Source organism: Bubalus bubalis, chromosome 3 (genome assembly GCF_019923935.1).
Source record: "Bubalus bubalis isolate 160015118507 breed Murrah chromosome 3, NDDB_SH_1, whole genome shotgun sequence".
Lineage (NCBI taxonomy): Eukaryota > Metazoa > Chordata > Mammalia > Artiodactyla > Bovidae > Bubalus > Bubalus bubalis.
The window spans coordinates 73,257,555-73,284,831 of NC_059159.1; the positions used below are offsets into that span (position 1 = coordinate 73,257,555).

The 27,277-nt window shown below is 44.4% G+C and overlaps 1 protein-coding gene across 4 annotated transcripts in view; it reads right to left on the bottom strand.

Annotated features, from left to right (window-relative positions):
• The window catches only part of ELP3 (elongator acetyltransferase complex subunit 3), a 144,351-nt gene that overhangs the window by 96,310 nt on the left and 20,764 nt on the right, over window positions 1-27,277 (bottom strand). Inside the window, exons 1-7 of one of the 4 annotated variants that reach the window (XM_025281384.3) lie at window positions 25,649-25,799; window positions 17,717-17,816; window positions 14,533-14,671; window positions 9,502-9,572; window positions 8,142-8,205; window positions 5,670-5,738; window positions 3,248-3,402 (exon numbers count right to left, since the gene is read on the bottom strand). In XM_025281384.3, coding sequence (XP_025137169.1) covers window positions 3,248-3,402; window positions 5,670-5,738; window positions 8,142-8,205; window positions 9,502-9,572; window positions 14,533-14,671; window positions 17,717-17,816; window positions 25,649-25,667 — 617 coding nt within the window. In that variant the 5' untranslated portion in view covers window positions 25,668-25,799. Of the gene's footprint in view, window positions 1-3,247; window positions 3,403-5,669; window positions 5,739-8,141; window positions 8,206-9,501; window positions 9,573-14,532; window positions 14,672-17,716; window positions 17,817-21,262; window positions 21,452-25,648; window positions 25,800-27,277 lie in introns of those variants that run through there. The other 3 variants (XM_044939728.2, XM_044939730.2, XM_044939729.2) reach the window with 3 other exon arrangements.

Here is a 27,277-nt window from a genome sequence, read left to right on the forward strand (position 1 = left end):
GCAACCCACTCCAGTCTTCTTGCCTGGGAAATTTCATGGGCAGAGGAGTTGGGTGCGCTATAGTCCATGGGTTTGCAGAGAGTTGGACACGACAGAGTGCACGTGCACACCCATGCCCACCTCATTCTTTTAAAGGCTGTGTCCTGCCCACTTCCCTCATACTTCAAAACTACCCTGGAGATTTATTTAAACTTATGAAAAAGCCTCTCTACTCTTTTCATTTTTACCAACCCAAAGGAGAGCAGACATTAAGGGGATTGAAGTAGGGTGAGCACAGCACCCTGCCCCCCATTCCAAGAGGCACCCCTACGTGGGTCATTAGTTGTCAATATCCGAGCAACAGATGATCATTCAAAATCCATTCACCAGTTTACTTGTGGCTGCCACATGCCAAGAACCATTTTAATTACAGGATAATGAAAGCATCTCTGGGTTCATTCAAGTCCTACTTATGACCCTGCAAAAAACTTAGAGGGACAATGTTTGAACAACCTTGTAATTAGCTGTCTTCCTGCACCCAACCCACCCCCACTGTAATAAAAAAAGAAGCCAGAAAAAAAAAAAAAAGAAAAAGCCTGAAGGCAGTGGGAGAGGGAGTGCAAGGAAAAAAAAAACAACCACATATTTCTTCCAGTATTTTGAAGCTCTGGTGATGTATACAAACGTGTGCTCATACACACACAGACAAGCACTCTCATTCGTTTTACACCTGGCACAATGTCCTGCATTATAATTATAGCCAAGTTTAGGCTCTGAAAACAAAGCTGCCTTGGTTTCACAGGCCCCACTTCACTTCCTATGGACCTGGGCCAAGTGGCTTCATCTCTCCGGGCCTCAGTTTCCTCACTTGTAAAACAGGGATGATTTAAATATGTAACTCAAAAATTTCTTGTGAGAATTAAGTAAATACTTATTGCAGCACCCAGACACCGCAGACAATGTAAATGTGACTGTCCCCCTTCACTCCCATTTCCCACGTCCCTTCTGCCACGGTTCTGCTGCTGCTGCTAAGTCACTTCAGTCGTGTCTGACTCTGTGCGACCCTGTAGACGGCAGCCCACCAGGCTCCCCCGTCCCTGGGATTCTCCAGGCAAGAACACTGGAGTGGGTTGCCATTGCCTTCTCCAGTGCATGGAAATGAAAAGTGAAAGTGAAGTCGCTCAGTCCTACTCTTCGAGACCCCATGGACTGCAGCCCACCAGGCTTCTCCATCCATGGGAGGATGCCAATGATGACCATGACTCCATCACCTCTTCCATGTATTTATACTCACACAGGCATGGCCACACACAAGACGGGATCACACAGTAAGAGCTGCTCTAAAACTTGCTTTTTCATGTAGTGTACCTTGGAGATGCATGAGACTCTCCCATAAGGTAAGCTCATCCATTTGCGTGATGATAAACACCTGTAACAATCTGATACTCCTCAGTTTTATAGGGCTGGCCAAAAGTTCGTTCAGGTTTTTCCATGAAATGTTACAGAACATTTTTTTCTGGACCATTTATTGCCAGCCCAGACATCTCTTGTACCGCCTACACATGTCCCCACTTGAGGCATTTTAAACTTAATGAAGCCAAAGGAAAAGTCTTGACTTTTCTCCCACAAACCTGTTGTTTCCCCTCTTCCATCTGGGTAGGCAGCGCTACCTTCAGTCGCTTTCTATAACCCCAAACTGGGTGTCATCCTCGACTCCCTCTTTCTTATTTCCAACCTGATTCAAAGTCCATCAGGAATAAAATATAGCTCTAACCCATCTGCCCTTTTCTGTCACTGCGGCCACCACCCTCATGTGAGCAGGGGTGGGCACAACAGCCTCCCACCCGGTTTACCACTTCTGCTCTGGCACCCCTCAAATCCACCTGCCACGCAAGAACCGGGATGCCTTCAGACCTACAAACCCGAACACGTCACTCTCTGGCTTCAAATCATTCACCTACTTCCTACTGCTGATTCCAATGTTTTTAAGTCCTCAACATCCAGCACAACCTTCAAGCTCCCCTCATGACATCTGCTCCTTGGTTCGCTAGAATCTAGGCACATCTGCGTGCTCTCTGAGGAACACCTCAGGTTTCTTCCTTGTTTCAGCGCCTCTGTCTTATTTGTTTTCTGCGCCTGGCCTGACTGGCTCCTCTGCATACTTCCGATCTCAGCTTAAACATCACCAGGTCACGTGCAGAATCAGCCTACGTTTTCTCCAACACAGCAGCCTGTCTCCACCACGGCACCTACTGTCTGTTATCTGTTGAACCAGCAGAATGTGAGCACCGCCAGGGCAAGGACAGCATCTGTCTTGTTCACCGTGTTGTTCCCGGTACCCCAGGCAGAGCACGGTCCCTAGTGGGCCTTCAATTAACGTTCAGTAATTAAAGGCAGAGTACTTAGCCCGGTAGCTTAGCCAGGTGTCCCTGAAATTTCTGAAAATAAAAACTATTTTAAGACTTTCCCTTCTAAAATCACTAAACTTAAGAAACTTTAGTTTTCTTCTCATTAAAAATGGAGACAGGAGGTATCAAAAGAAAGCATAGCTGTCTTCTGTTTTATCAACTAGAATTTGAAACGAATAAATGATCCCATTCACAAACAGAAATGACTCAACACTCATCAGATAGTAAGTCATAAAACAGTAACTATTAAATAATAGTCATTTGTTCTGTGAATTTTATAGCAGCTCACTGTCTCAGATTAAAAGTACTGCCCGAGCTCTTTCTGGGTGAGCTCACCAACTGCAATCCAGGTCACTCCTGCAGCTTAGACCAGCCTAAGGCTGAAAAGATCTGTGCCTCGATTTTGTATGTTTTGTTGTTTTTCTTTTTTTTCCCCCTTTCTTTTTATTCTTTTGCACAGTGACTTTGTGAGAATACTAATGCCAATGGACCACGCTCACTTTTAAAAAACATAATCCATCTCCCCACAATATAGCAGTAACAACAAGCACCAGGACTGCTGAGATGATTCCTGTTAACTAAACTTACCGTGGTCACCATTTCACAATATAAGTGAAGTCATTATACTGTACACCTGTAGACAGTATTGTATGTCAACTACATCTCAGTAAAATTGGAAAAAATGTATTTAACCATACAACCCATGAAAACCATGCGAGTAAAAAGAATGAAAACCTCTCCCCTTGTCCCCCAAAGAACTAGGAGGCTAGACATAGAGCAGAAGGAATTCTCACAGACTGCTGCTAGGAGGATGAATCAACAACCACTCAGGTGAATGTGATAAAGTAAGGATTTCTTACTTGACGGCCTCATAAATATTGTTGGAGGTATGTCCTGATAAGGCATCATGTAAATTTCGAATAAAGTAATCTCTGTATTCTTCTGGAAGGGCCATAAATGTTCCACCCATCACGATAAATTCCACTTTATCCACACTGTGACCAAGTTGTTTTAACTGAAAGACATAAATTCGTCAGTATTAGCAAGGTATAGTCAGCTACTCTTAAGTGGCTTACTGAAATTTTCTAATTTTACTTGGCAGTGTTTTCATCACTACAGTTTAAAAACGAGAAGCAAACATGTTGAGCAAATTCTACGGACTCAAGAAACTAGGCTCCAAAGTCTGAAAGAAAAATAATTACGGTTCAAATAAGAAGGAAGAGTAAGAATTTAAAATAATCAAAAGTTTGATGTCAACTTACAGAGTTAAGCGAACATTCAAAAATACAGAGGATATAAATTAGCAGCAAATATAATCACACAAGATATAATTGTATACATTGTAATAGAATGAACAAATCTTTCTTGATTATGTATTTTTTAAGAAGACTTCACTGAATTTGTTACCGGACTGCTTCTGTTTTACGTTTGCTTTTTTGCCCAGGAGGCACATAGAATCTTAGCCCCCTGACTGGGGCCTGAACCTGTCCACTGGCAATGGAGGCAGAGTCCTAACCACTGGACCGCCAGGGGAGCCCCTCAGTATGTATTTTATGCAAGACCTTGGGGTCAGCACTGAGGACGAAGAAGACCATAGGCAATATAACCAGGACTTGATGCAAAGGAAAGAAAGGGAACACCAGATGAGAAAGCAGCACTAAGAAAGCAGTTTCAAATGAAAACTTAAAAGTTTTGAATCGTGAAGATTCTGGATACAGGTGGCACCTTTTCAGCCTGGTTTCAGGGGTGGGGGGAAAAATCAGTCTGAAATATAATATCTCCTCTACGTGGGGACACAATGATATAGATCTTTCCAGTTTCCAACAAGTCAAGATTCTAATTTTTAAAAACAGGTATTTCGATTTCTTGCCAGGTGTTAGGCTTGAGAAAAACTCAGTCAAGTGGACTACAAATTATGAACTCTAATGTACTAAGTAAAGAGGATATCCTCACTTAATATGAGCAAAAAGTTATCTTTTTGAATACTTATTTCCGAAAATGGAAAATAGCAACTTATAAATACATACATCCTTATAGTAGGTTGGCCAAAAACTTCACTCTGGCTTTTCCATAACATCTTATGGAAAAACTCAAATGAACTTTTTGGCCAACCCAATACATATGTAAATTCTTACACAAACATAAGCGTATGTGCATGCATGTGCAACACATACAAATATATGTGTATATAGCTATCAACACTGTGGTCGTTCCCCAGGGGTACACAGTTAAATCTTCCTGGTAGCTTTCTCAAAATATCTTGCCTGGACCCTAAATCAGACAGCACCACCTAACTCCAGTGGCGAAACGTGACGCGTGTTTTGAGAAAGTCATTCAGGTGATTCTAGTACATTTACAGCTGGGAAAAGAATCACTGCTCTCTGGTACTTTCTACTGCTTCCAGAACCCATACTCCTTTTTGGTATGGGTTACACCTTTCAAGCTCTACTGACACATTTTAAATAAATTAAATACCATGGCTAAAAAAGAACTGAACACACAAGTGACTTTCTGTTACGTGTTACCTTCCCTTTCAGTCTGTCTAGTTGCCTGACTAGATGTTACTATAAAAACTACGGACAGTGCTTGCATTGTTTTAAAGTAGACAAGTTTAAAATGAAATGAATGTTCAGACTTCTTGAACACAGCAAGGCCACTGACATAGTACTTGTTTTTTAATCAGTTATATTCAGATATAATTTATACATTGGGTTGGCCAAAAAGTTCGTTTGGGTTTTCCCATAAGATGTTGCAACTTTTCTGGCCAAGCCCATACAATGAAATCCATGAACTTTAAGTGTACAATTAAATGAGTTTAGAGTTGTGTACCCACCACAACCGCTATTATAAAGAACAATTCCATGGCTCCCATGAGCCCCTCATTCCCCTGTAGGCAATTCCCTATTCTCACCCCAGCAAAGCAGCCACTATACGTCTCACTTGGCTTCTGGAAGCTAAAATGCAATCCACCCACCTACTGCCTAAGACCTTCGACACGGCCACACATGGTAACTGTCATAACATGCATGACTTTCTACAAACTCAAAGAACTTGAGAGACTATCAAGTCCTTACAGAAAATAATACGGTCTTTAAAGCAAGTGGTGGTTTTGACCCTGCTAGGAACTGCAAAACTGTCCTCTCCTTCAGATGGGATATTAAAAACTTATGAAGGAGAGAAATATTCTTTCAGTTCTTATTTCTGGCTCAACTCAAATCAAGCAACAGCACCTCCTAAGTATAAAGATCTAATGTAAAAAAAAAGTGCTTTTTAAAACCTTACCTGTTCGATCCGGTGTCTTGTCTGCAGGTAAGGGTCATACCTGGCACGGATAGCTCGCATGGAGGTTGGCTAAAAAAAGAAAAATATCCTGTCATGCCCACATTGAATTAAAAATAAGATGTAGTTTCAAAAGGGTTGTATAAAAAACTAAAATTCTCTTGGGCTCCTTCCTTCCTTCCTCAGTTGGAAATAATGACCTGAAGATTATCCGGCTGGTCTTCATTCAACAGCAGGCAGCTCCCTGGGTCATAGTTATAGTTTTGTGTAAACGCTGATGGAATCCCCAGGGTCACCAAATTGTTTTGCTGCTCTAGACAGAGGTGTGCACACATATTCAAAAAGAGTTCCTTGAGAAAATAACCTTTGAGCCAGATCATTAAATTACAACATAGGCTATGATGGGTTAACATGAAGTCTTCATGCTATCATACAAAGGTCAACAGCCACCAAACAATGTCCTGGTAGAAAATGTTCCCAGCTACTGAGCCCTCGTGCGGCAGCTACTGAAGCCGCGTGCCTGGAACCTGTGCTCCACAAGAGAAGCCACGATGAAGAGGGGCCCCTGTGCACTGCAGCCAGAGAAAGACTGTGTGCAGCAGTAAAGACCCAGCACAGCCAAAAATAATAAATAAACAGAATAAAAAGGAAATGTTCCCCGAAGACACATTGTTAAATGAGAAAGGCAAGGTCTTGACAGACTACCTGCTGTGTACAAAGTCAGGATACAGAAGATGAATTGCCTTTATATCTCTATGCTGTTAACATCTATGCTGGGTGAACAGGAAAGGGACGATACTGACTGTTCAGTGGGCTGCAGCCGAATGGGGTGGCCAGGGAAAGTGATGAGAGGGAGCCTTTTCACTGAGAGATTTCTTTTTGTATTTTTACAATTTGATCTATTAAAAAAAAGGGAAAAAATGAAAAACCATACATAAGAAGATAAAAAAAGTCACTTAGGTTGCTGGCTGCCGGCCTCTTCTGAAGGGGTTGACTGCTCGGAAAGCCTGCTTGTTGGCCTCCTGCTCTCGCTCTTGCCCCCGCAAGAGCCATCAAAGGCCTCTTAAAACCTGCCTAGATTATACCATTCCTCTGCTTTAAACCTGGATGGATGCACGTGACACCGATTGGGTTGGTCAAAAAGTTCACTTGGGATTTTCCTTGACAGTTTACGGAAAAACCTGGACAAATTTTTTGGCCAGCCCAATATAACAAACTTCTTGCCTTGCCTTACAACCCTCTGTGTCACTGTCTCCCAGATCTCATTCTCCCCTCACCCGCTCTGCTCCAGAGCCCCACCATTATTCTCACTCTGGCTCCACCTTTTATCTATTCTCTCTGCTAGGGATGCTCCTTCTTGATTTTCTTGAAAGCCTTCTTCTTGTCATTCGGGGCTCAGTTACCACGTCACCCCTCCCAGCCACCAAAGCTGAAGTCACCCTCTCCTATATCTTACTTGACTTTACTTTCCTGCTTCCCATTTCAACTGGTACCTGATATTTTTTCATTTGTTTCATTACTGTTTTGTTGTTGTCCAGTCACTAAGTCATGTCCAACTTTTTGTGACCCCAAGGACTGCAGCATGCCAGACTTCCCTGTCCTTCACCGTCTCCTGGAAATTGCTCCAACTCATGACCATTAAGTCGTGATGCTATCTAACCATCTCATCCTCTGCTGCCCTCTTCTTCTTTTGCTTTCAGTCTTTCCCAGCATCATTACTATCTGCTGCTGCTGCTAAGTCGCTTCAGTCATGTCTGACTCTGTGCGACCCCATAGACGGCAGCCCACCAGGCTCCCCCGTCCCTGGGATTCTCCAGGCAAGAACACTGGAGTGGGTTGCCATTCCCTTCTCCAATGCATGAAAGTGAAAAGTGAAAGTGAAGTCGCTCAGTTGTGTCTGACCCCCAGAGACCCCATGGACTGCAGCCTACCAGGCTCCTCCGTCCATGGGAGTTTCCAGGCAAGAGTACTGGAGTGGGGTGCCATTGCCTTCTCCTTCATAACTATCTACCCTCCACTTATTAGAATGCAGATTCCACAAGACCTGACCTGTCTTTTCCATGGCTGCAGAGGCAGGAAAACATCCTGGTGAGGTGCACAGAATTCAAGGCCTGGCCCTGTTACATTCGGGATGTGTCTTCCAGGCCAATTGTGAAAGCCTTCTAGGCTCCAGTTTCCTTATCCATAAAACTATGATAATAATAGTGTTTACCTTCAAAATGCTGCTGGAAGATTTAAAGTTGTAAAGCATTTAGAACAGTGTTGACATATGTTCATAATAAGCGCTTAGGTAAGTATTTCTGCAGTGACTGGAACAATATATAGAGGCACTTGGCAAATGTTTCATGAATGAGTAACTTGTGCAATCAAGAAAAAAATAAGAAAGAAAAATTTTAAGAAAGCCAGTACTTGTAAAAGCTTATGCTAAGTAAAGTATGACATAACACTCCTCCAGTCAGCCTCACATTACTTTACCTCATATCCAGTGTAAGACTGGGTGGAATATTCGAAATCTGAATCAGGTCCGCCAGGGCAGTACCTGCCAATAAAACAAAAGGGTGAGGGTGTCAGATTCAGAACTCAGCTCCACTGTCCAGTTCAGGGACCTGCAGTCTCCATAAAATCCTGCTTGAACCAGCTTCATTTTCAAATCCTGACAGAAGATTGTACCTTTGTGCTCTCTGCAAATATTTACATTTTCTACTAACAAGTAAAAAGGTAAACATATAAAGGAACAATATTGCAGTAGTTTTCAGAGTAATGCAGCCGCTATCATTTTATATTTTTATTGGAGTGTAGTTGCTGTATGAGGCGGTGTTAGTTTCTGCTGTCTGATGAAGTGAATCAGCTGATGTATGCACACAGCTCCTCCTCCTGGAGCCTCCCTCCCCACCCGACCCCTCCAGGTCCCCAGCGAGCACCGGGCTGAGCCCCTGTGCTATGCAGCAGCTTCCCGCGGGCTATTTTACACGCTAGTGTACGTGTGTCAGCGCCTCTCTCTCAGCCCGCCCCACCCTCTCCTTCCTGCGGTGTCCACATGTCCACGCTCTACATCCGCATCCCTAGTCCTGCCCTGGAAATGGGCTCATCTGTATCATTTTTCTAGATTCTGTGTGACAGATGAATGGATAAGGATGATGTGGTACACCTATACACTGGAATATTACTCTGCCATAAAGAGGAGCAGAGCTGGGTCATTTGTAGAGATCTGAATGGACCAAGAATCTGTCATACAGGGGAAAGCAAGTCAGAAAGAGAAAAACACATATCGTGTATCAACGCACTATCACTTTAGAAGTTTAAGCTTTTAGGGGCAAATAACAGTGCCTACATTTTCCTAGTTTGGATTGATACTCACAGTGCTCTCTTGGTAACTACACTTAGGAAAATTTTTCTCCCGACTGATCTTACCATCTAGAATCATGCATATTCTTCTAATTTTTCTAATTATCTAAGCTTAAGAAGTTTAAAGATTATTTATAAGGGTAACTTTTGGGGGATACTTTGCTGATCCAAATTCATTTTAAATTTCTGACATTTGGAATTCAGGCTTCTCATATTTCCGTGTTTCATTTATCAAGTTAACAGACTATCTACTCTTTTGAGTTCTGTAACCTATGTACTGTATATTGAAACAAATTAAAATCTTTATATGTTTTATTTTTAAAGCACTGAAATATCCTATTAATGGCTGCTTATTTCAAAGAACTGACTTATGAATCTTTAATAGTTAAAGTTTTAAATATGACCAGCATGCACTGATCAAGGCTCTAGGACTTGCTATATCAATTAAAATGCACACACATACACAACTTATTAAAATCATCATACTCACACACATATATTTCCTGTAAAACTGATGTGTGGACATCTGTGGGGTTTGCACATGACAGCCACAACAGCAATCTATAAAAGAAAGATTAATAAAAAAGCAACTGTGAAATAATTCACAGGAAATTCTGGAGAGCAGTTATCTCCAAAAATAGGAGAGGACCGCAACACAAGGGGCTTCAAAGTGCTTGTGATGCTGTGTTTCTTAAACAAAGCCGTGGGTACCAGGGTGATCTCTTTTCAGTGTTATTAATCTTCAGATCAGATGGTACAGAATGAATCTTGGAGGAGGGGTCCCTGCTGGGGCTCCAAGGAACCACGTGTAGACACGCACAACCTTCAGTCTCCTGACCTCTGGAGCTCATGTTGGCAGTAAACAGACACTGAATGGACCACGATGGATCCAGGACTGGGAGAGAAGTGGACCAGAGCTCCGTGTATGTCAGGGCCTACGCAGATTGACTGCAGCCTGATTTCAGTTTGGTTCAGTCCTGTAACAGGAATTTCAGCTGTGGAGTTAGCATGCAAGGCCTCTTGAGAAAGATGTACGTTTACTGAGAAAGCATGAAGGTTTGGGTTTTTGTGTAACCTGGGTGTCCAGAGCTCAAAAGTCTGTGGCTGTTTTGAAGAATGAAGTATTATATAAAATTTTGGTTATTAAATATATAACTTTGTAGCCTTCCTATCTGGAGAAATAAAATCCTTTAAATAAAAAAAAAAGTGCTGCACTCAATATGCCAGCAAATTAATGCTCAAAATCCTTCAAATTAGGCTTCAACACTACATGAACCAAGAACTTCCAGACATTCAAGCAGGATTTAGAAAAGGCAGAGGACCCAGAGATCAAATTGCCAACATCCATCAGATCATAGAAAAAGCAAAGGAATTCCAGAAAAACTTCTGCTTTATTGACTACGCCAAAGCCTTTGACTGTGTAGATCACAACAAACCGTGGAAAATTCTTCAAGAGATAGGAATACAAGACCACCTTGCCTGTCTCCTGAGAAATCTGTATGCAGGCCAAGAAGCTACAGTTAGAACCAGACATGGAACAATGGACTGATTCAAAACTGGAAAAGGAGTACGTCAAGGCTGCATATTGTCCCCCTGCTTATTTAACTTCTATGCAGAATACATCATGCAAAATGTCAAGCTGGATGAAGCTCAAGCAGGAATCAAGATTGCTGGGAGAAATATCAATAACCTCAGATATAAAGCTGACACCACCCTAATGGCAGAAGGCGAAGAGGAACTAAAGAGCCTCTTGATGAGGGTGAAAGAGGAGAGTGAAAAAGCTGTCTTAAAACTCAACCTTCAGAAAACAAAGATCATGGCATCTGGTCCCATCACTTCATGGCAAATAGATGGGAAACAATGGAACAGCGACAGACTTTATTTTCTTGGGCTCCATAATCACCGTGAATGATGACTGCAGCCCTGATACTAAAAGATGCTTGCTCCTTGGAAGAAAGCTATGACAAACATAGACAGCATATTAAAAAATATATATATATAGCATTACAGTCAAAGCTACAGTTTTTCCAGTAGTCATGTATGGATGTGAGACATGGACCATAAAGATGACTGAGTGCTAAAGAATTGATGCTTTTGAACTGTGGTGTTGGAGAAGACTCTTGAGAGTCCCTTGGACTGCAAGGAGATCAAACCCATCAGTCCTAAAGGAGATCAGTCCTGGGTGTTCATTGGAAGGACTGATGCTGAAGCTGAAGCTCTAATACTTTGGCCACCTGATGCAAAGAGCTGACTCGCTTGAAAAGACCCTGATGCTGGGAAAGACTGATGGCAGAAGGAGAAGGGGACGACAGAGGATGAGATGGTTGGATGGCATCACTGACTCCATGGACATGAGTTTGAGTGAACTCCAGGAGACAGTAAAGAACAGTGATGCCTGGCGAGCTGCAGTACACGGGGTCACCAAGAGTTGGATGCGACTGAGTGACAGAACAACAACAATTGATGCATCGATTATAGGGCAACCTGGGGGAGGGGGAGAGGAAGTGCAAGGGAACTCTGTACTTTCTGCTCAACCATTCTGTAAGCCTAAAGTTCTATAAAAAAATAAAAACAAAGCACAACAGTAACAGCAGGGATAAAAGCATGGAGTTTAGGAGGCACAACAGATAGGGGATGACAATTAGCTGTGTGCTCTTGACATTTTTAGTAGGTTACTCTGGTGGATCTGCTGCAGCTAAGACAAAGCAGGCCTGTTATGAAATGACTCCAATAACCTCCAAAATAAGAAACAATAAAGGTCAGAACATTCCTACCCATGGTGGAAGGAATGGACAACACATTTCACATCATTTGGAAACCAAACAGATGGGGGCACCATGAACTAAGGTGGTCAAGAAGGATGAAAGAGCAAGTCTGAGCAAGCAAGCAAGTCTGGTCTTGCTATACTGGAGGGTCTACAGGCAGTCAAAGGAGAGACGTCTAATAGGCGATATGACATGGACATGAAGTTTGGGGAAAGGCTGGAGCTGGGAGTCAGCATATGGCAGTGTTGAAAAACATCAGGGGGGCCTCCCTGGCAGTCCAGTGGCTAAGACTCCGCCTTCCAATGCAGGGCGTGCGGGTTCAGTCCCTGGTAGGGCAGCTAAGATCCCACATGCCTCGAGGCCAAAAAACCAAAACATAAAATGGAAGCGATGTTGTAACAAATTCAATAAAGACTTTAACAATGATCCACATTAAAAAAAAAAAACAAAAGGTATCAACGGATGAGATCCCCAAACAAAGTGTGTACAGCGCTAAAAACAGTGGGCCTGGGACCGCAGAAGATATCCATTTTTAAAGACAAGCAGAACAAGAGTAGCTCTCAGAGAAAGAAAAGAGGTGATTCGAGCCAGGAGGAGGACAGAGAACGGAATCGTGGAAACCAGGTGCATTTGTCAGGCCCAGAGGTTGACAAGCCTTTGCTCGCACGATGGCAAGTCCGTGCATAACACCGAAAACTGACAATGCAAGATTTATCCTGAGAGCACATTATTTAGGGACATGGAAGTAAATGACAAGAAATCAGCTAAGACTTAAAAGCCATTGCCCTGGGTAAGGGAGGAGGAAGGAGAATGTAAAGAGGAGGTTTGGAACTATTCGTTTTTCCGAAAGCCTTCTACACTTCAGTACTAACCAACCAACGAACCCCAACACTTAAGTACAGAGAAGAGACTGGGATTGATGGTACACTCTGTGCAAAGGTTCTGGGGTTTAATTAGTCACAAGTGTGATGTGGTCCAGGAGAGACGGCTACCTGGCAGGTCATGTAAGCAGGAAAAGTGCGATAGCCCCACCCAAGGAACAGACTGAACTTAGTTCACACGGGGAATAAAGGACTTGACTCTGGGCACCAAGTCTGAGGAGGGCCCAAAGCCCACCCTGTGTCTTTCACACTCATCCTGGTTATCCTGGAGGCCTGGCCTCAACTGAGGCTCTTCATGCCTAGCTCAAACTGAGAGCATTCCAACTGGTCTCTCTGTCTCCAAGCGACTGACCCTCCATCTTTAAAGAACATTTTATTTCTTTTCAATTTTGGCCGCACTGGGTCTTCGTTGCTGCACGCAGGCTTTCTCTAGCTGCAGTGAGTGCGGGCTTCTCTTTGCGGTGGCTCCTCTTGTTGTGGAGCGCAGGCTCCAGGCACACGGCGTCAGCAGCTGCGGCTCCCAGGCTCTAGGCCCTGGAGTTGTGGCGCCCGGGGTTAGCTGCCCTGCAGTACGTGGGAACTTCCGGGACCAGGGACTGAACTCATGTCCCCTGTACTGGCAGGCGGACTCCCAACCACTGGGCTACCAGGGAAGACCTCCCCTACATCTTGTATCCAAATTAATTTTCTGAAAAATCTATCTGGTTCCCATCACTCCCCTTCTCAAAAATCTTTTAGTTTCCTTGTATCTGGCTTCTTTGTGGGACATCTGGGCTTCCCTGGTGGCTCAGCTGGTAAAGAATCCGCCTGCAATGCAGGAGACCCGGGTTCAATCCCTGGGTTGGGAACATCTCAACAGCTACCCACTCCAGTATTCTGGCCTAGAGAATTCCATGGACTGTATAGCCCATGGGGTCGCAAAGAGTCGGACATGACTGAGTGACATTCACTTCCCTTCACTTAAGATCTTTGACAAGCAGATGCCACACTAACACTTCACCCCAAAGTCCTGCCGCTTTCCAAAGTGAAGCCCAGCCCTGGTGAGCCTGGCACACTTGTGGTTTCCCCCCGCACACACCTCTTACATCATCTGTGCCCTAATTCCTGCCCCTTGCTCCCACGACTCTGTGCTTGCTCTTCTCCGCTTACACGGGCACCACTTCTGGGTCAGTCAGGCGCCGCACTTCCCCTTCTTGGGTCCTTCCTACTTCCTTGTACTGTAGGGACATCTCTGTCTTCTGGACACCCTCCTGAATGGTGTCAACTGGTTCACAGTTACCATATGTATTAATATAATGACTTTGTACTGTCAGTTAACTTTTCAAAACACCCTTTATGTTATAAGCCACGAGCTTAAGGTGGCCAACAATATTTATCATCTTCTGGTAGTCACCAAGTTTCAGTCTATACTTTTAAAGACCTCCTCCCCCTTACCACCCTATGCCCCGTGAGTGTGTGCTCAGTCGCGTCCAGCTGTTTGCGACCCCATGGACTGCAGCCCGCCAGGCTCCTCTGTCCATGGGATTCTTCAGGCAAGAATACTGGAGTGGGTTGCATGTCCTTCTCCAGGGCATCTTCCCTACCCAGGGATCGAACCCATGTCTCCTACATTGGCAGGCAGGTTCTTTACCACTGAGCCACCTGGGAAGCCCCACTTTTAAAGACACTAAAAATCAACCACCATCTTTTCCTCTAAGTGAGTGAGCACCTCTTCCCTGGTGCTCTCTGAGCATCCTGCACGTGTCTCCACTGCAGCACACACCACAACAAGAGGACTTTATGAATTCAAATCGCCCACCTCCACCTCACTACGTGTAGGCAGGGATCTGTAGCCCAACAGATACACAATCAATACGTGATGAATCGATCACTCACCCCACTGGCAGTTCTGATGGGTTTCGCCTTCAGCTTGGGGACCAAGACCTTCCGATACTGAGGCGGGACCGCGGCGATGATGTCCACCAGGCGGGGCTGCGCCGAGAGCCCATATTTGGCAGCTGTCCTGGTCTTCACCCTGAAAGTAGAGCATCGAACATGATCAAGGTCACAGTATTCCAAGGACAAGCTACCAGAAGAATAACCTATGAACAATGTCACCAATCCTCGCGACTCCTGTATCCCCTCACCAGACGACAAGAGTGGCTCTAACGCTTGTAGCTGTCAGGGAAACAGGAGAGCAAAATCCACTTCTTGTTCCCTGGGGTACCAGAGAGGACGCCAGATGACCAGGGGACGGGACCCAGGACAGTGACATAGTCGAGGTCTCGTTCAAGGTAGGGCTCCAGCGTCAGAGGACTCGACCCCCCCTCAGCTTCTGCAGCACGCATCCGGGATGAGGTTAACCCTCTGGCGGGGGCCTGCTCAGCACACTGTGGAATGATCAGACATGCACGTGGCCTCGACGGGCACCTCTCCCTGCTGTAACAACCAAAACTGTCTCCAGACGTTGCAAAGTCGTGGGGGTGGGTGGAAGGGTGGGAGTAGTCATGACTGGTTACAAGCCATGGTCTCAGGCCCAAAAGCAAAACAACCGAACGCAAAGCTATGTGAAATAAAGTATTGGGTTGGCCAAAAAGTTCATTTGGGTTTTTCTGTTAGATGTTATGGAAAAACCCAAACGAACTCATTGGCCACTCCAACATATATTTTTTTTAAAGCATTTAAAATATTTTTCTAATATAAAATATTACCTAAAGAACAGAACAATGAACCATGTAATATACTTTAACAATTATAAAACAATCACTCTTGTAACCACATTCCAAGTAAAAGAACATGATCACCATTTCAGAAGACCCTGTGTGCCTTCCTGACCGTAACCCTATCCGCACCCCCCAAAATAACCTTTATCCCAACTAGTTTTCTTCTATAATTGTAGAAGAAAAACTGTTCCTTGTTTTCTTCTAGAATTGTACCAACTTTTCTTTTCTTTGTGGCTGCTAGCCAAATCCCACAGTCACTTTAATCCATCTAGAAATACTATGAGGTGTGCAAATCGTTTAAACAAATGTTTACTGAGTTCCTAAGAGGTACAAGAGACTACCTAAGTACCTGGGACGTCAGGAAGTGTAAGGCAGAGCTGTTTCGTGCTCTATGTTTGCAGACAGACATGCACAAAAATAAGTCTGCTGATAATAAAAACATACATAATAGAACACACACCCAACCATGAATGCTTACAGCGCTCGAGACGAACTCAGTGTGTGCTGGGGAGGCATTCATGGAAAATGGGGACAGAAAAGCGTAGGCTTCACAGGTGGGAGGGGAGTTTTGGGGGAGAACGGACACATGTGTATGAATGGCTGAGTACCTTTGCTGTTGACCTGAAACCATCACAGCGTTGTTAACTGGCTTCACTCCAACGCAAAACAGTAAGTTTAAAAGTATATACATTACAACAAAAAAGAAAGTTGCTAAGAGAGTAAATCCTGGACGTTCTCATTACAAGGGAAGAAGAATTTTTTTTTTCTATTTCTTTAATTTTGTATCAATATGAGAGAGAGGATGGATGTTCACTAAACTTACTGTAATCATCTCATAATGTGTAGGCTGAATCACCATACTGTGTATCTTGAACTTAAAACAGGGCTACTTATCAACTGTATCAATAAAACTGGAAGAAGAAAGTAAAAAATAAAAAGGAATGGATGAGGAAGTTGGTAGTGAACATGGAAGAGAGTTATAATGAAGACAGAGTAGGCAAAATTGTGACCTGAACTGGACCCAAGGAAAAAGATTCAAAGGTGACGCTACAGTTTCAAGCCTGGCTGAAGGTTAAAACGATTTGGCAAAGGGGCCATCTGAGTATCGGCTGGTTTTGAGGAAGATGCTAACTTTAGCTTTAGATGTGCTAAATTAAAAAGAATGACAAAAATATATAAGACATAGAAACGTTCACGAGAAACAAAAGATTTGTATAATTATGGGTACAGCCGAGAAAAAAATAGGGGAAAAAAATCAGTTCAACACATGGTAGAAAAATCAATAAAATATAATGTCTCCATAGCAAAAAAGAACATTGATTTCTTTAGCCAACCTTGATTAAGCACAATGTTTCAAAGCAAGGGTAAAACATAATTTTTCTAGACAGGGTCTAGAGAAATGTCATGTGAACAGAGACTAGACCACTGATGGCCTGGGGATGGGGGAGCAGATCGCTAGAGCAGATCTATATAACAGGTACACAGTCAATAAACAGATGCAGAGAGGAGAGACCGCTCTTATTTGGCGATGCGGCCAAGTCCAAGCTGAACCTGACTGTGGAGAGGAAGTGGATGGACGTGTCCGGGAGGCTCTGAATCGGGGAAGGGCTGGATGACGCCAAAAGGCCCAGAGAGGGTCCTCCTGGGAGCCAGCCGCCACCTCCTGCGTCTCAGCGGAGGGACCGGAACGAGAGGAGCGTGAAGAGAGATGGACAGCAGGACAGACCACGGGCTCTACAGACAGACGGTCTGATTCCAAATCTCAGCTCTGCCATTTACCACTTATTCACTCTTGGAAAAATTATGTAACCTTCTCTGTCTCGGGGCACCCATCTGTCCAGTGAGGTAAGTCCTGACCTCAGACAGCGTTTGAGAGGGTCAGCTGGGCTAATTCGTCCAGTGTACCGCTAACAGTGACCTGACTACAGTAAGCGCCCAAGAAATGTTAGACGCTACTAGCAATATTAAGCTCTGAGGCAACTTTGCCATACATAATCAACAGGGCAGGGCAGAACACTAAATTCTCAATTAAAACATGAAACACGAGATGGAACCGGTAGTATTTGATAATTGCATGCATGAAAGAGATCTACTAATACTTCCCAAGAACAAGATTACCTTCTTTTTTTTTTTATAGATCCACTTACTTATTTTTTAGACTTTTTGGGGGATGTGGACAATTTTTAAAGTCTTTATTGAATTTGTTACAACATTGCTTTTATTTTATGTTTTTGGTTTTTTTTTTGGCCCTTAGGCATGTGAGATTCCAGCTCCTCGACCAGGGATCAAACCCACACCCCCTGCCTTGGAAGGCCAAGTCTTAACCACTGGACCACCAGGGAAGACCCTCCACTTACTTATTTAGATCGATGTCTTTTCCCTGTTCGTGAGCTTCAATTAGCTGTTTAATAACATCTCCTATGGTCAGCATCATTAGCTGAGCAGGGCTGAGGTCGCCTAGAAAGATAAGATTTGACAACGTAAAAAGTCACATTATTCAGCAAACGTTTTTGTATTTACTAGCAGTTTTCCTTCCAAAATCATTCCAATCATGCTGAAATAATAGCTCAAGGTTACCAGATGGTGAACCTTTATTGTTTACAATTTAGCCATATGTCTTGCACCTTTAATTTAAAAACAAACCTGAGTTCACCTACATACGGGAAGGGTTCACTCTAGAAGCATATACAGGACAAGCATGATAGATACAGGGAAGAGCCGAGACAAACAGGAAGGAAAAAAAAAGAATTACACAGGAAAGAACCAAAGGAGTTAAAATAGCTTCCCTTCATCTCCAGATTTTTTGATTCCATTTAGTTGCTTTACTTCATCTGATTCTCAGAAGAAAGGGAGGTGGATGGAACAAGAATATTTGCCTGTCCCATAAAAATGTGACCAAGGGGTGAAGTTGAAACTCAAACCCAGGTGTCCCCAGAAGCAGAATCACACAGCAGTGTAATACTATTTTGAAATACAAAGGCAGGGGTCTAGCCTTGCCTAGGGACTTTAATGCATCTCTAAGATTCAGTTGAAACAGCACTGCAACCTTCTCCTGGCAAATGAGGCCATCCTTCTCACCTAAGAGGCAACAGCAGAAGCTGACATGGCATGACCCACCCCTTGCCCGCAAATACACTTGCCTGGTTCAAGGATGGGCACCTATTCAGGCGGGGGCCAATCTGAGCTTTTATTCAAGGCAAAAAAAAAGACACCAGCCCCTTTCCAGTGGTAAAAGCTGTGAGATTTCAGCTTGGGAGCTGCTAGCAGGCACACTTCCTGCCTGCAGGGAAAGCTGGTGTCTAAAGATAGCGACGTCATCAGAGAGGGGGCAAGACGAGAAAGCCCTGTCCCTCCCATTTACTTGATCTCATTTGAGACCTCACAACACTGGAAGGTGGGCACTGTTTTCTCATTTCACAGATGTGAATAATTAAGGCAAGTTAATGCTAAAGCTGAAACTTCAGTACTTTGGCCACCTGATGCGAACAGTTGACTCATTGGAAAAGACTCTGATGCTGGGAGGGATTGGGGGCAGGAGGAAAAGGGGACGACAGAGGATGAGATGGCTGGATGGCATCACCGACTTGATGATGATGAGTTTGAGTGAACTCTGGGAGTTGGTGATGGACAGGGAGGCCTGCCGTGCTACGATTCATGGGGTCGCAAAGAGTCAGACACGACTGAGCGACTGAACTGAACTGAAGACGTCATTGTAAATGACATGGTTAAGACTCAAATTCAGGCCTTTCCCTCACAACTTACATGCTTTTTCCCACTGTGCCAAACCACTTCTAATTTCCTAAGACACAGCTACCATAAACAATTTGAAAGAAGTCCATTTATAATAGGAGGCTAACGCTTTCTAAACCGTGTAACTCAACCCTTCAGTATTCTACAGAGGTGCCCAAGGGGCCATGTAACAGACAGGGCTGGTGGTGAGGAAGGTAAAGTGGGGGGTGGGGGAAGAGGGAAGTTCTCTTTCTCCATTTCAACCCAAGCAGCTTCACTTCCATCTGTTTATATATTGAAGTTCTGCGTAAGAATTTATTTGGAGGGAAAAAGGGGCTTCAGGTGATAAAAAATACAGGCAGACCTCATGCAGTTTGGTTCCAGGCGACCACAAAAAAGGGCATACTACAATAAAGTATGTCACATGAATATTTTGGCTTCCCGGTGCACACACAAGTTATATTTACAATGTACTATAGTCTGCTAAGTGTGCAATAGCTATATGCCTTAAATAAATGAGAGACACAAGTTCTGGGTGGCTTCTTCTGGCATGGGTGTGCATGTAAGACACTTCAATCCGGTCTTGACTCTTTGCCACCCCATGGACTGTAGCCCACCAAGCTACTCTGTCCATGGGATTTCCCAGGCAAGAGCAGTGGAGTGGGTTGCCACGCCCTCCTCCAGGGGATCTTCCCGACCCAGGGATTGAACCCTCGTCTCTTATGTCTCCTAGCATTGGCAGGCAGGTTCTTTACCACTGGCGCCAGGGCACTCGAATCTACAAGGAGGGAACAGGAATTTCCCCAAGGCTCTGCTTACCTTAGTTAACAAGTGAGGCATGGGAAAGTGCTGCCGCCTTGTGGACACGTCCCGCAATAGCAACCTTCAACCTACAGGCAGATTCTTTACCACTGAGCCACTTGGCGAAACCCCAAAACTATTGCTTATGGGCACTGGATATTCATAAAGACTACGTGTGCGCTCAGCTGCCCAGCTGTCTCTGACTCTTGGCGACCCCATAGACTGTAGCCCGCCAAGCTTCTCCGTCTATGGGATTTCACAAGCGAAAATACTGGAGTGGGTTTTCCTCCTCCACAGGATCTTCCCGACATAGGAATTGAACCCAAGTCTCTTATGTCTCCTAGCATTGGCAGGCAGGTTCTTAACCACTAGCGCTACACAGCATTCTAATTTACACGGAGATAACAGGAATTTCCCCAAGCCTCCCCAGTGGCTCTGCGATAAAGAATCCCCCTGAAATGCAGAAGCTGCAGGAGACCCAGGTTCGATTCCTGGGTGGGAAAGATTCTCTGAAGGAGGAAATGGCAACCCACTCCAGTATACTTGCCTGGAGAACCCTATGGATAGAGAAATCTGGCGGGCTACCTTCCGTGGGGTAGCAGAGAGTCAGACACTGCTGAAGCGACTTAGCATGCATGCTGCGTACCTTAGTAACAAGAGTGAGGCATGGAAACGTGCTGCCGCCTTGTGGACATGTCCCGCAATAGCAACCTGCAACCTACAGGCAGATTCTTGACCAGAGTCACCTGGGAAACACCAAAACCTACTGCTTATGGGCACTCAACAGTCACACGGTCTACGTGGGTGCTCAGTTGCTCAGCTGTATCTGACTTTTTGCGACCCCATGGACTGTACCCCGCCAGGCTCCTCTGTCCATGAGATTTCCCAGGCAAGAATACTGGAGTGGGTTGCCATTTCCTCCTCCAGGGGATGTTCCCATCCCAGGGATCGAACCCAGGTCTCCCTCATTGCAGGCAGATTCTTTACTAGCTGAGCTACCATCTGAGCCTTCAGCAAATATACTCTTTTTACTGGTGTTGAGTTTTGCCTTGATGTTGAAGGCTGCCAGCTGCTCAGGGTGGTGGATGCTGAAGGCTGGGGTGGGTGTGGCAATCTCTTAAAATAGGACAACAGGGAAAGTTGGCTGCATCCCGACTCTTCCCTTCATGAACAATTTCTCTGTGCATGCAATGCTATTGGGTGGCATTTTACCCACAGTAGAAGTTCTTTCAAAACGAGTTGATCGCCTCAAACCCTGCTGCTGCTTTATCAAGTAAGTTTAATATTCTAAAGCTTTTATTATCATTTCAACAATCTTCACAGCATCTTCACCAGCAGCAGACTCTATCTAAACAAACCATTTCTTTGCTCACCCGTAAGAGGCAACTCCTCATCCATTAACGTTTTCTGTGACACTGAAGCAATTCAGTCACATCTTCAGGCTCCACTTCTAGTTCTCCTGCTGTTCCCACATCTGCAGGGACTTCCTCCACTGACGTCTTGAACCCCTCAAAGTCATCATGAGGGTTGGAAGCAACTTCTTCCAAACTCCTATTAACGTAGTTTTTTTTTTTTTTCACCTCTACCCATGAATCACAAATGTTTTTAATGGCACCGAGAATGGTGAATCCTTTCCAGGTTTTCAGTTGACTTTGTCCATGTCCATCAGAGGAATCACAAGCTATGGCAGTTAGAGCCTAAATGGATTTCTTAAATAATAAGACTTGAAAGTGGAAATGACTCCTGGATGAGACTGTGCAATGGATGCTGTGTGAGCAGGGATGAAAACGTTAATCTCCTACATCTCCACCAGAGCGCGTGGATGACTAGACACATCAACAACGAGCAGTGATACTTTAGAGGGCTCTGCTCTCAACAGCGGGCATCAAATATCAGTAAACCATGTTGTAAACAGGTGCGCTGTTTATCCACACTTTGCTCCATTTACAGAGCACAGGCAGAGAAGATGTAGCATAATTCAGAATGGTAAATAAGCATTTTGTCGCTGTTCAGTCGCCAAGTCGTATCTTACTCTATTGAAACACCAGGCTCGTCTGTCCATGGGATTTCCCAGGCAAGAATAGGGGAGTGGATTGCCATTTCCTCCTCCAGGGGATCTTCCCGACTCAGGGATCAAACCCCCATCTCCTGCCTTGGCAGGTGGGTTCTTTATCAGAGCCACCAGACCATCTGCATTGTGATTGTGAAAGTCGCTCAGTCGTGTCTGATTCTTTGTGACCCCATGGACTACTTAGCTCATGGAATTCTCTAAGCCAGAATACTGGAGTGGGTAGCCTTTCCCTCCTTCAGGGGATCTTCCCAACCCAGGGATCGAACCCAGGTGTTCTGCATTGCAGGCGGATTCTTTACCAGCTGAGCCACAAGAGAGTCATCCTGCCCTCTGAAGCTCTCAAGCCAGGTACTGACCTCTCCTCTCTCGCTTCGAAAGTCTTGGTGGCATCTTCTTCCCATAGAAGCCTGTTCTGTCTACACTGAAAATCTATTGTTTAGTACAGCCACCTTCATGAATTATCTTAGCTAGATCTTCTGGATAACTTGCTGCTCTACCATGCACTTTGATGCCGTACAGATGACTTCTTTCCTTAAACTTCACAAAAGTGAGCCCTGCTAGCTTCAAACCTTTCTTCTGCAGTTTCCTTACCTCTCTCAGCCCTCACAGAATTAGAGTTAGGGCCTTGTCTTAGGTTGCTTCTGCTGCTGCTAAGTCGCTTCAGTCGTGTCCAATTCTGTGCAACCCCATAGACGGCAGCCCACGAGGCTCCCATCCCTGGGATTCTCCAGGCAAGAACACTGGAGTGGGTTGCCATTTCCTTCTGCAATGCATGAAAGTGAAAAGTGAAAGTGAAGTCGCTCAGTCGTGTCCGACCCTTAGCGACCCCATGGACTGCAGCCTACCAGGCTCCTCCATCCGTGGGATTTTCCAGGCAAGAGGACTGGAGTGGGGTGCCAGTGCCTTCTCTGTTGTCTTAGGTTAGGCTTGGGCTTAAGGGAATGCCGTGGCTGGCTGATCCATGCAGATCCCAAAACCTTCTCCATTATCAGCAATAAGGCTGGTTTGTTTCCTTATCATTCATGAGTTCACTAGAATATCATTTTCAAATTCCTTCAAGAACTTTCCCTTTGCATTCACAACTTGGCTGTTGAGTTAGCACTCAGTCTATCTCAGTTTTCAACAGGCCTTCCTCACTAAGCTTAATCATTTTCAGCTATTAATTTAAAGTGAACCCTGCCTTTTATTAATACCTGAACCCTTGAAGGCTGTTGTAGGGGTACTAACTGGCCGAATTCAGTAGCATTTATCAGTCCTCATTGTCCAAAGGAACAGGGAGGCCCGAGGAGAGGGATGAAGATGGGGGAATGGCCAAAAAGTGGAGCAGTCAGAACACATCATTTATTGATTAAGTTCGTCATCTTACGTGGCAGTTTGTGGGACCCCAAAACAATTACAATAGTAGTATCAATGATCACTGATCACAGAGCACCATAACACACACAGAAACAGTGAAAAAGTCTCAAATACTGTGGAATTACCAAAACATGACTGAGACGTGAACTGAGCAAATGCTGTTGGCAATATGGCACTGACAGACTTGCTCAACAGAGTTGCTACAAACCTTCAATTTGTAAAAATAAATAAACAAAACACAGTATCTGTGAAGTACATTAAAGCTAAACACAGTAAAACAAGGCATACATGGAGATAAAGATTTAAAAACATTTGGACAGCTCTTCGGTGTATCGAAAATTATCCGCAGAAGTGAATTAGTAAGAAAAGTCTTCATGGAGGAAATCAGAGATATCTTTAGAGAAAGGGCAGGGTTTGGACAAGCAAAACAGAGGGCAATCCAGAAGGAACAATGTTAGGTATAGGGATTACCGATCACGTTTATATGAAAGTGTTGCCAAACTGGAAGCCTTTCTGACAGGGTTGGGTAAAATCAGTTTACAGGGTACACTGGCTACTCGACAAAAGATACAATACACAGTGGAGAATTATATGTTCTTGAGTTTGGGAGTAAAAAGATCAAAGTAGTGTTTAAAGAAAATAAGTACAGATTGATCCTTGAACACTGGCTTGAACTGTGTGTGTCCACTTATATGAGTTGGTTTTTTTTCCTCAATAAATACAGTACCTGTATTTTTCAGATCCTTAAATTAACTTAAGTGTGGGGAAAAGCTTTTGTTTAATTAGCGACCACAATATGTGGAAACAAAAGAACTAGGATTTGAGTCCTAATGCTATCCAAACTGTGTGAGCTTACTGCCCCTGCGTGAGTCATTTGTCAATTTCTTTGCTTTTGAGGCAGAGATAGCAGTATTTGGATTTTCAACTGCATGGTGGTGGGGGCAGTGCCTCCAACCCCGGGGGTTGTTCAAGGGTCAACTATATACAAAATACACTACAGAAAATGAGCATACAAAAAACGATTCAGAAGATGAAAGAATACACATAATCTGCATACTAAGTAAAAGGCTCTTGAAAGATAACTTTGTTTAAAAAAAAAACACAGAAGATTTAAAGCAGAACACTTGGATGACAGACTCAGTCCCTAGCTCCCAAATCCTACTGGCTATGTCGCAATGGGAAGATCAATGCCTTCTGAGCTCCCTGTTCCTTGTTGGCAAAATTGGGATAATACATACACATTTCACAAGACCAGTGCAAGAACCAAGTGAAATAATGCACATGTGAAAGTCTATTATTCGAATATTAGTTCTTCAGAGAAGGTGGGTTAGAGGAATGGTGGCTAGAATGAGGATAAACTACTGCAAGAGGCAATTTCTGTAGGAACCAGCAGGGCTTGGTGATAGATGAAATTAAAAGTAAAGCTGTCTGGCCTACAGATAGAGGAGCAAGTTAGAGGGAGAAGATGACTAACTAATTAGGGGCAAGCAGTCTTTGAGCCCACAAAGCAACTGAAGGTAATTTGGATACTTGGAGTACCTGATGCCAAGAGGCATAGTAATCAAGGGCAGTTCGTTTGTTTGTTTGGGGGATTCATAGAAACAGCCTGACCAACCAATTCGGTTCTGTTTCCTAAATATAATCTTGGGCTAGGAAAGTTACTTAATTCTTTTGATCTCAGCTTCTTCATTTGTAATCTGGAGATGATACCCACATAAGAATTATTAGCAAGGCTCAATAAACGGTAGCTAGGATTATCATAACCATCATTACCATTAGACCGACTTCTCAAATGAGTTTACAGAGATCACTACAACCTGCAAGAAAATATTTGAAATTTGACTCTATCCGGTTGAAAAACTAAAGATGAAATCGCTCCACGCTCAGGAGGTAATTAACTCCGGAGGTAATACAAATGGGAATAATTGCCTAATTACCCCACAAATTCCAAGAATAACTCGGCATTTCTCTTTCCTTTTTAAAAAAACATTTAGAACTTTAAAACAATCTCAAATCAAAAAGGACGTGAAATGTGTAGTAAAATCTTAGCAAATTAAGAGTTCGAGACCGTGTTAAATCCATCAATCACGTAAATTTCTTGGAACAGAGCTTTTATCATTTATGCAAAAGACACCAAGTGATGGCCAAAAAGGAAAAATAAGGATAGGCCGGTTTAAAAAGCACAGTAGCAGGGAGAGACGAGTTCACAAACTGACCACAGGTGGTGGGGAGACTGGCAGGCAGCAGATTCCCGCGGAAAAACCGACTTCAGCATCTGATGGCCCGGGTTCGCCCCTTCCCTTCCACCACCCGTTCCCTCTCCCCGTCGCACCTTTGCGCTTCTGCCTCATCTCTCCGCTGTCGTAGCAGCCGCCACCCCAGAAAATGTAGGTATCTACTCGGACCACGGGGGAAATTGACAGCCACCAAGCAACCCTGTCCTGTCGTAAAACGACGGAAACATATCGTAAAGCTGTCCCGAGAAGACAACGAGTGCAAGGGTCCGCCCCGCCTTTCTGCGGCGGCTTCCGGAGCCCCTGGAAGACGGAGCAGAGCTACTGAGGCCAGTCAGCCGGGGGTCAAAGGGCTGTAGGATGCTAGCATCCGAACGCCACCGCAGCTCTGGCATTAGAAACCTTGACCTGAGCAGTACAGCTACCGGACAGAGCTTATGGACAGAGGCTGCGCCAGGGAGCCAAAACAAGAGGGTGGATGTGGATGGTGTCTAAATAAGGTGGAGGAGCCTAGGATGCGTTAGGTCCGCGGGAATATGAGGGGGAATAGAGTGATGACAAGCCCGCCAGTGTGGAGGAGACTAGATTTAGAGCCTGGAAGAGACCATGCAGCAGTCAAGTAACGCTGTGAGGTCCAGACTTGGACGCCAGTTGATCACTCTGGTCTCAGGCAAATGGGACGTATCAATAACCATCATGAAAGCTTCGGAAGTTTCTCCAGAAAGACGCACACACGGACAGCTTTGTAGAGTTTGGAGGCAGGACCTGGGATCATGGTTTTCTGAAACCCATCCATGATCTCCTTTATTCATAGACCAGAAATTAAGAACCCCTCTTACTGAGACAGGACTTCCCCGGTGGAACATTGGTTAAAGAATCTGCCTACCAATGCAGGAGATGTAGGAGACCTGGGTTGGATTCCTGGGTCAGGAGGATCCCCTAGAGGAAGAAATGGCTCCAGTATTCTTGCCTGGAAAATCCCATGGACAGAGGAGCCTAGCGGCCCAGTCCACAGGGAAAGGGGGGTTGCAAAGAATTGGAGGCAACCTGAGTATGCAGGCATGCACTTATTAGGACTTACCTGGTGGTCCAGTGGCTAAGACTCCATACTCCCAATGCAGGGGGCTGAGGTTCCATGCCTAGTCTGGGAACTAGATCCCACATACTGCAACTAAGAGTTCATCCACTCCAGTTAAAGATCTCTCAGATAGCAACTAAAAGACGCTGCATGCTGTAGCTAAGACCTGGCACAGCCAAATAAATACATAAATTAAAAAAAGAAAGAACCCTCTTATTAACACATGAAGACATGAATATGTGCTGTTTCCAGTTCTCTTACTTTGCACCGGAATTGAGATAACTCCAAGTCTTTGGCCTCATCATAACACTGCAACTCTCCTGGTCAGTTTTTGTGATTGTCCATCAGGACAAATTCAGTAACATGTATCTGTCCTTATTGTCATCTTAGTACCAAGTGACATACGTTAGCTACCTAGAAAGTCTTCTAGGACCCTCCAAGAAAAACTCTTAGTTTTTCTTCTAATTTTTCTCAATCTTCCTGTATATCTTTTCAAAATATAGGTATTCCACGGGGGTCGCTTCTTAAAATTGTCTCCCCCAAAGTGATCCCCAAAGTACCAAAGCTTTAAATACCATCTGTTTGTTCCCATATTTGTAGTCCAGCCCCAGCTCCTCCCCTACTTGACACTGTGTCAGATCTGTGTGTG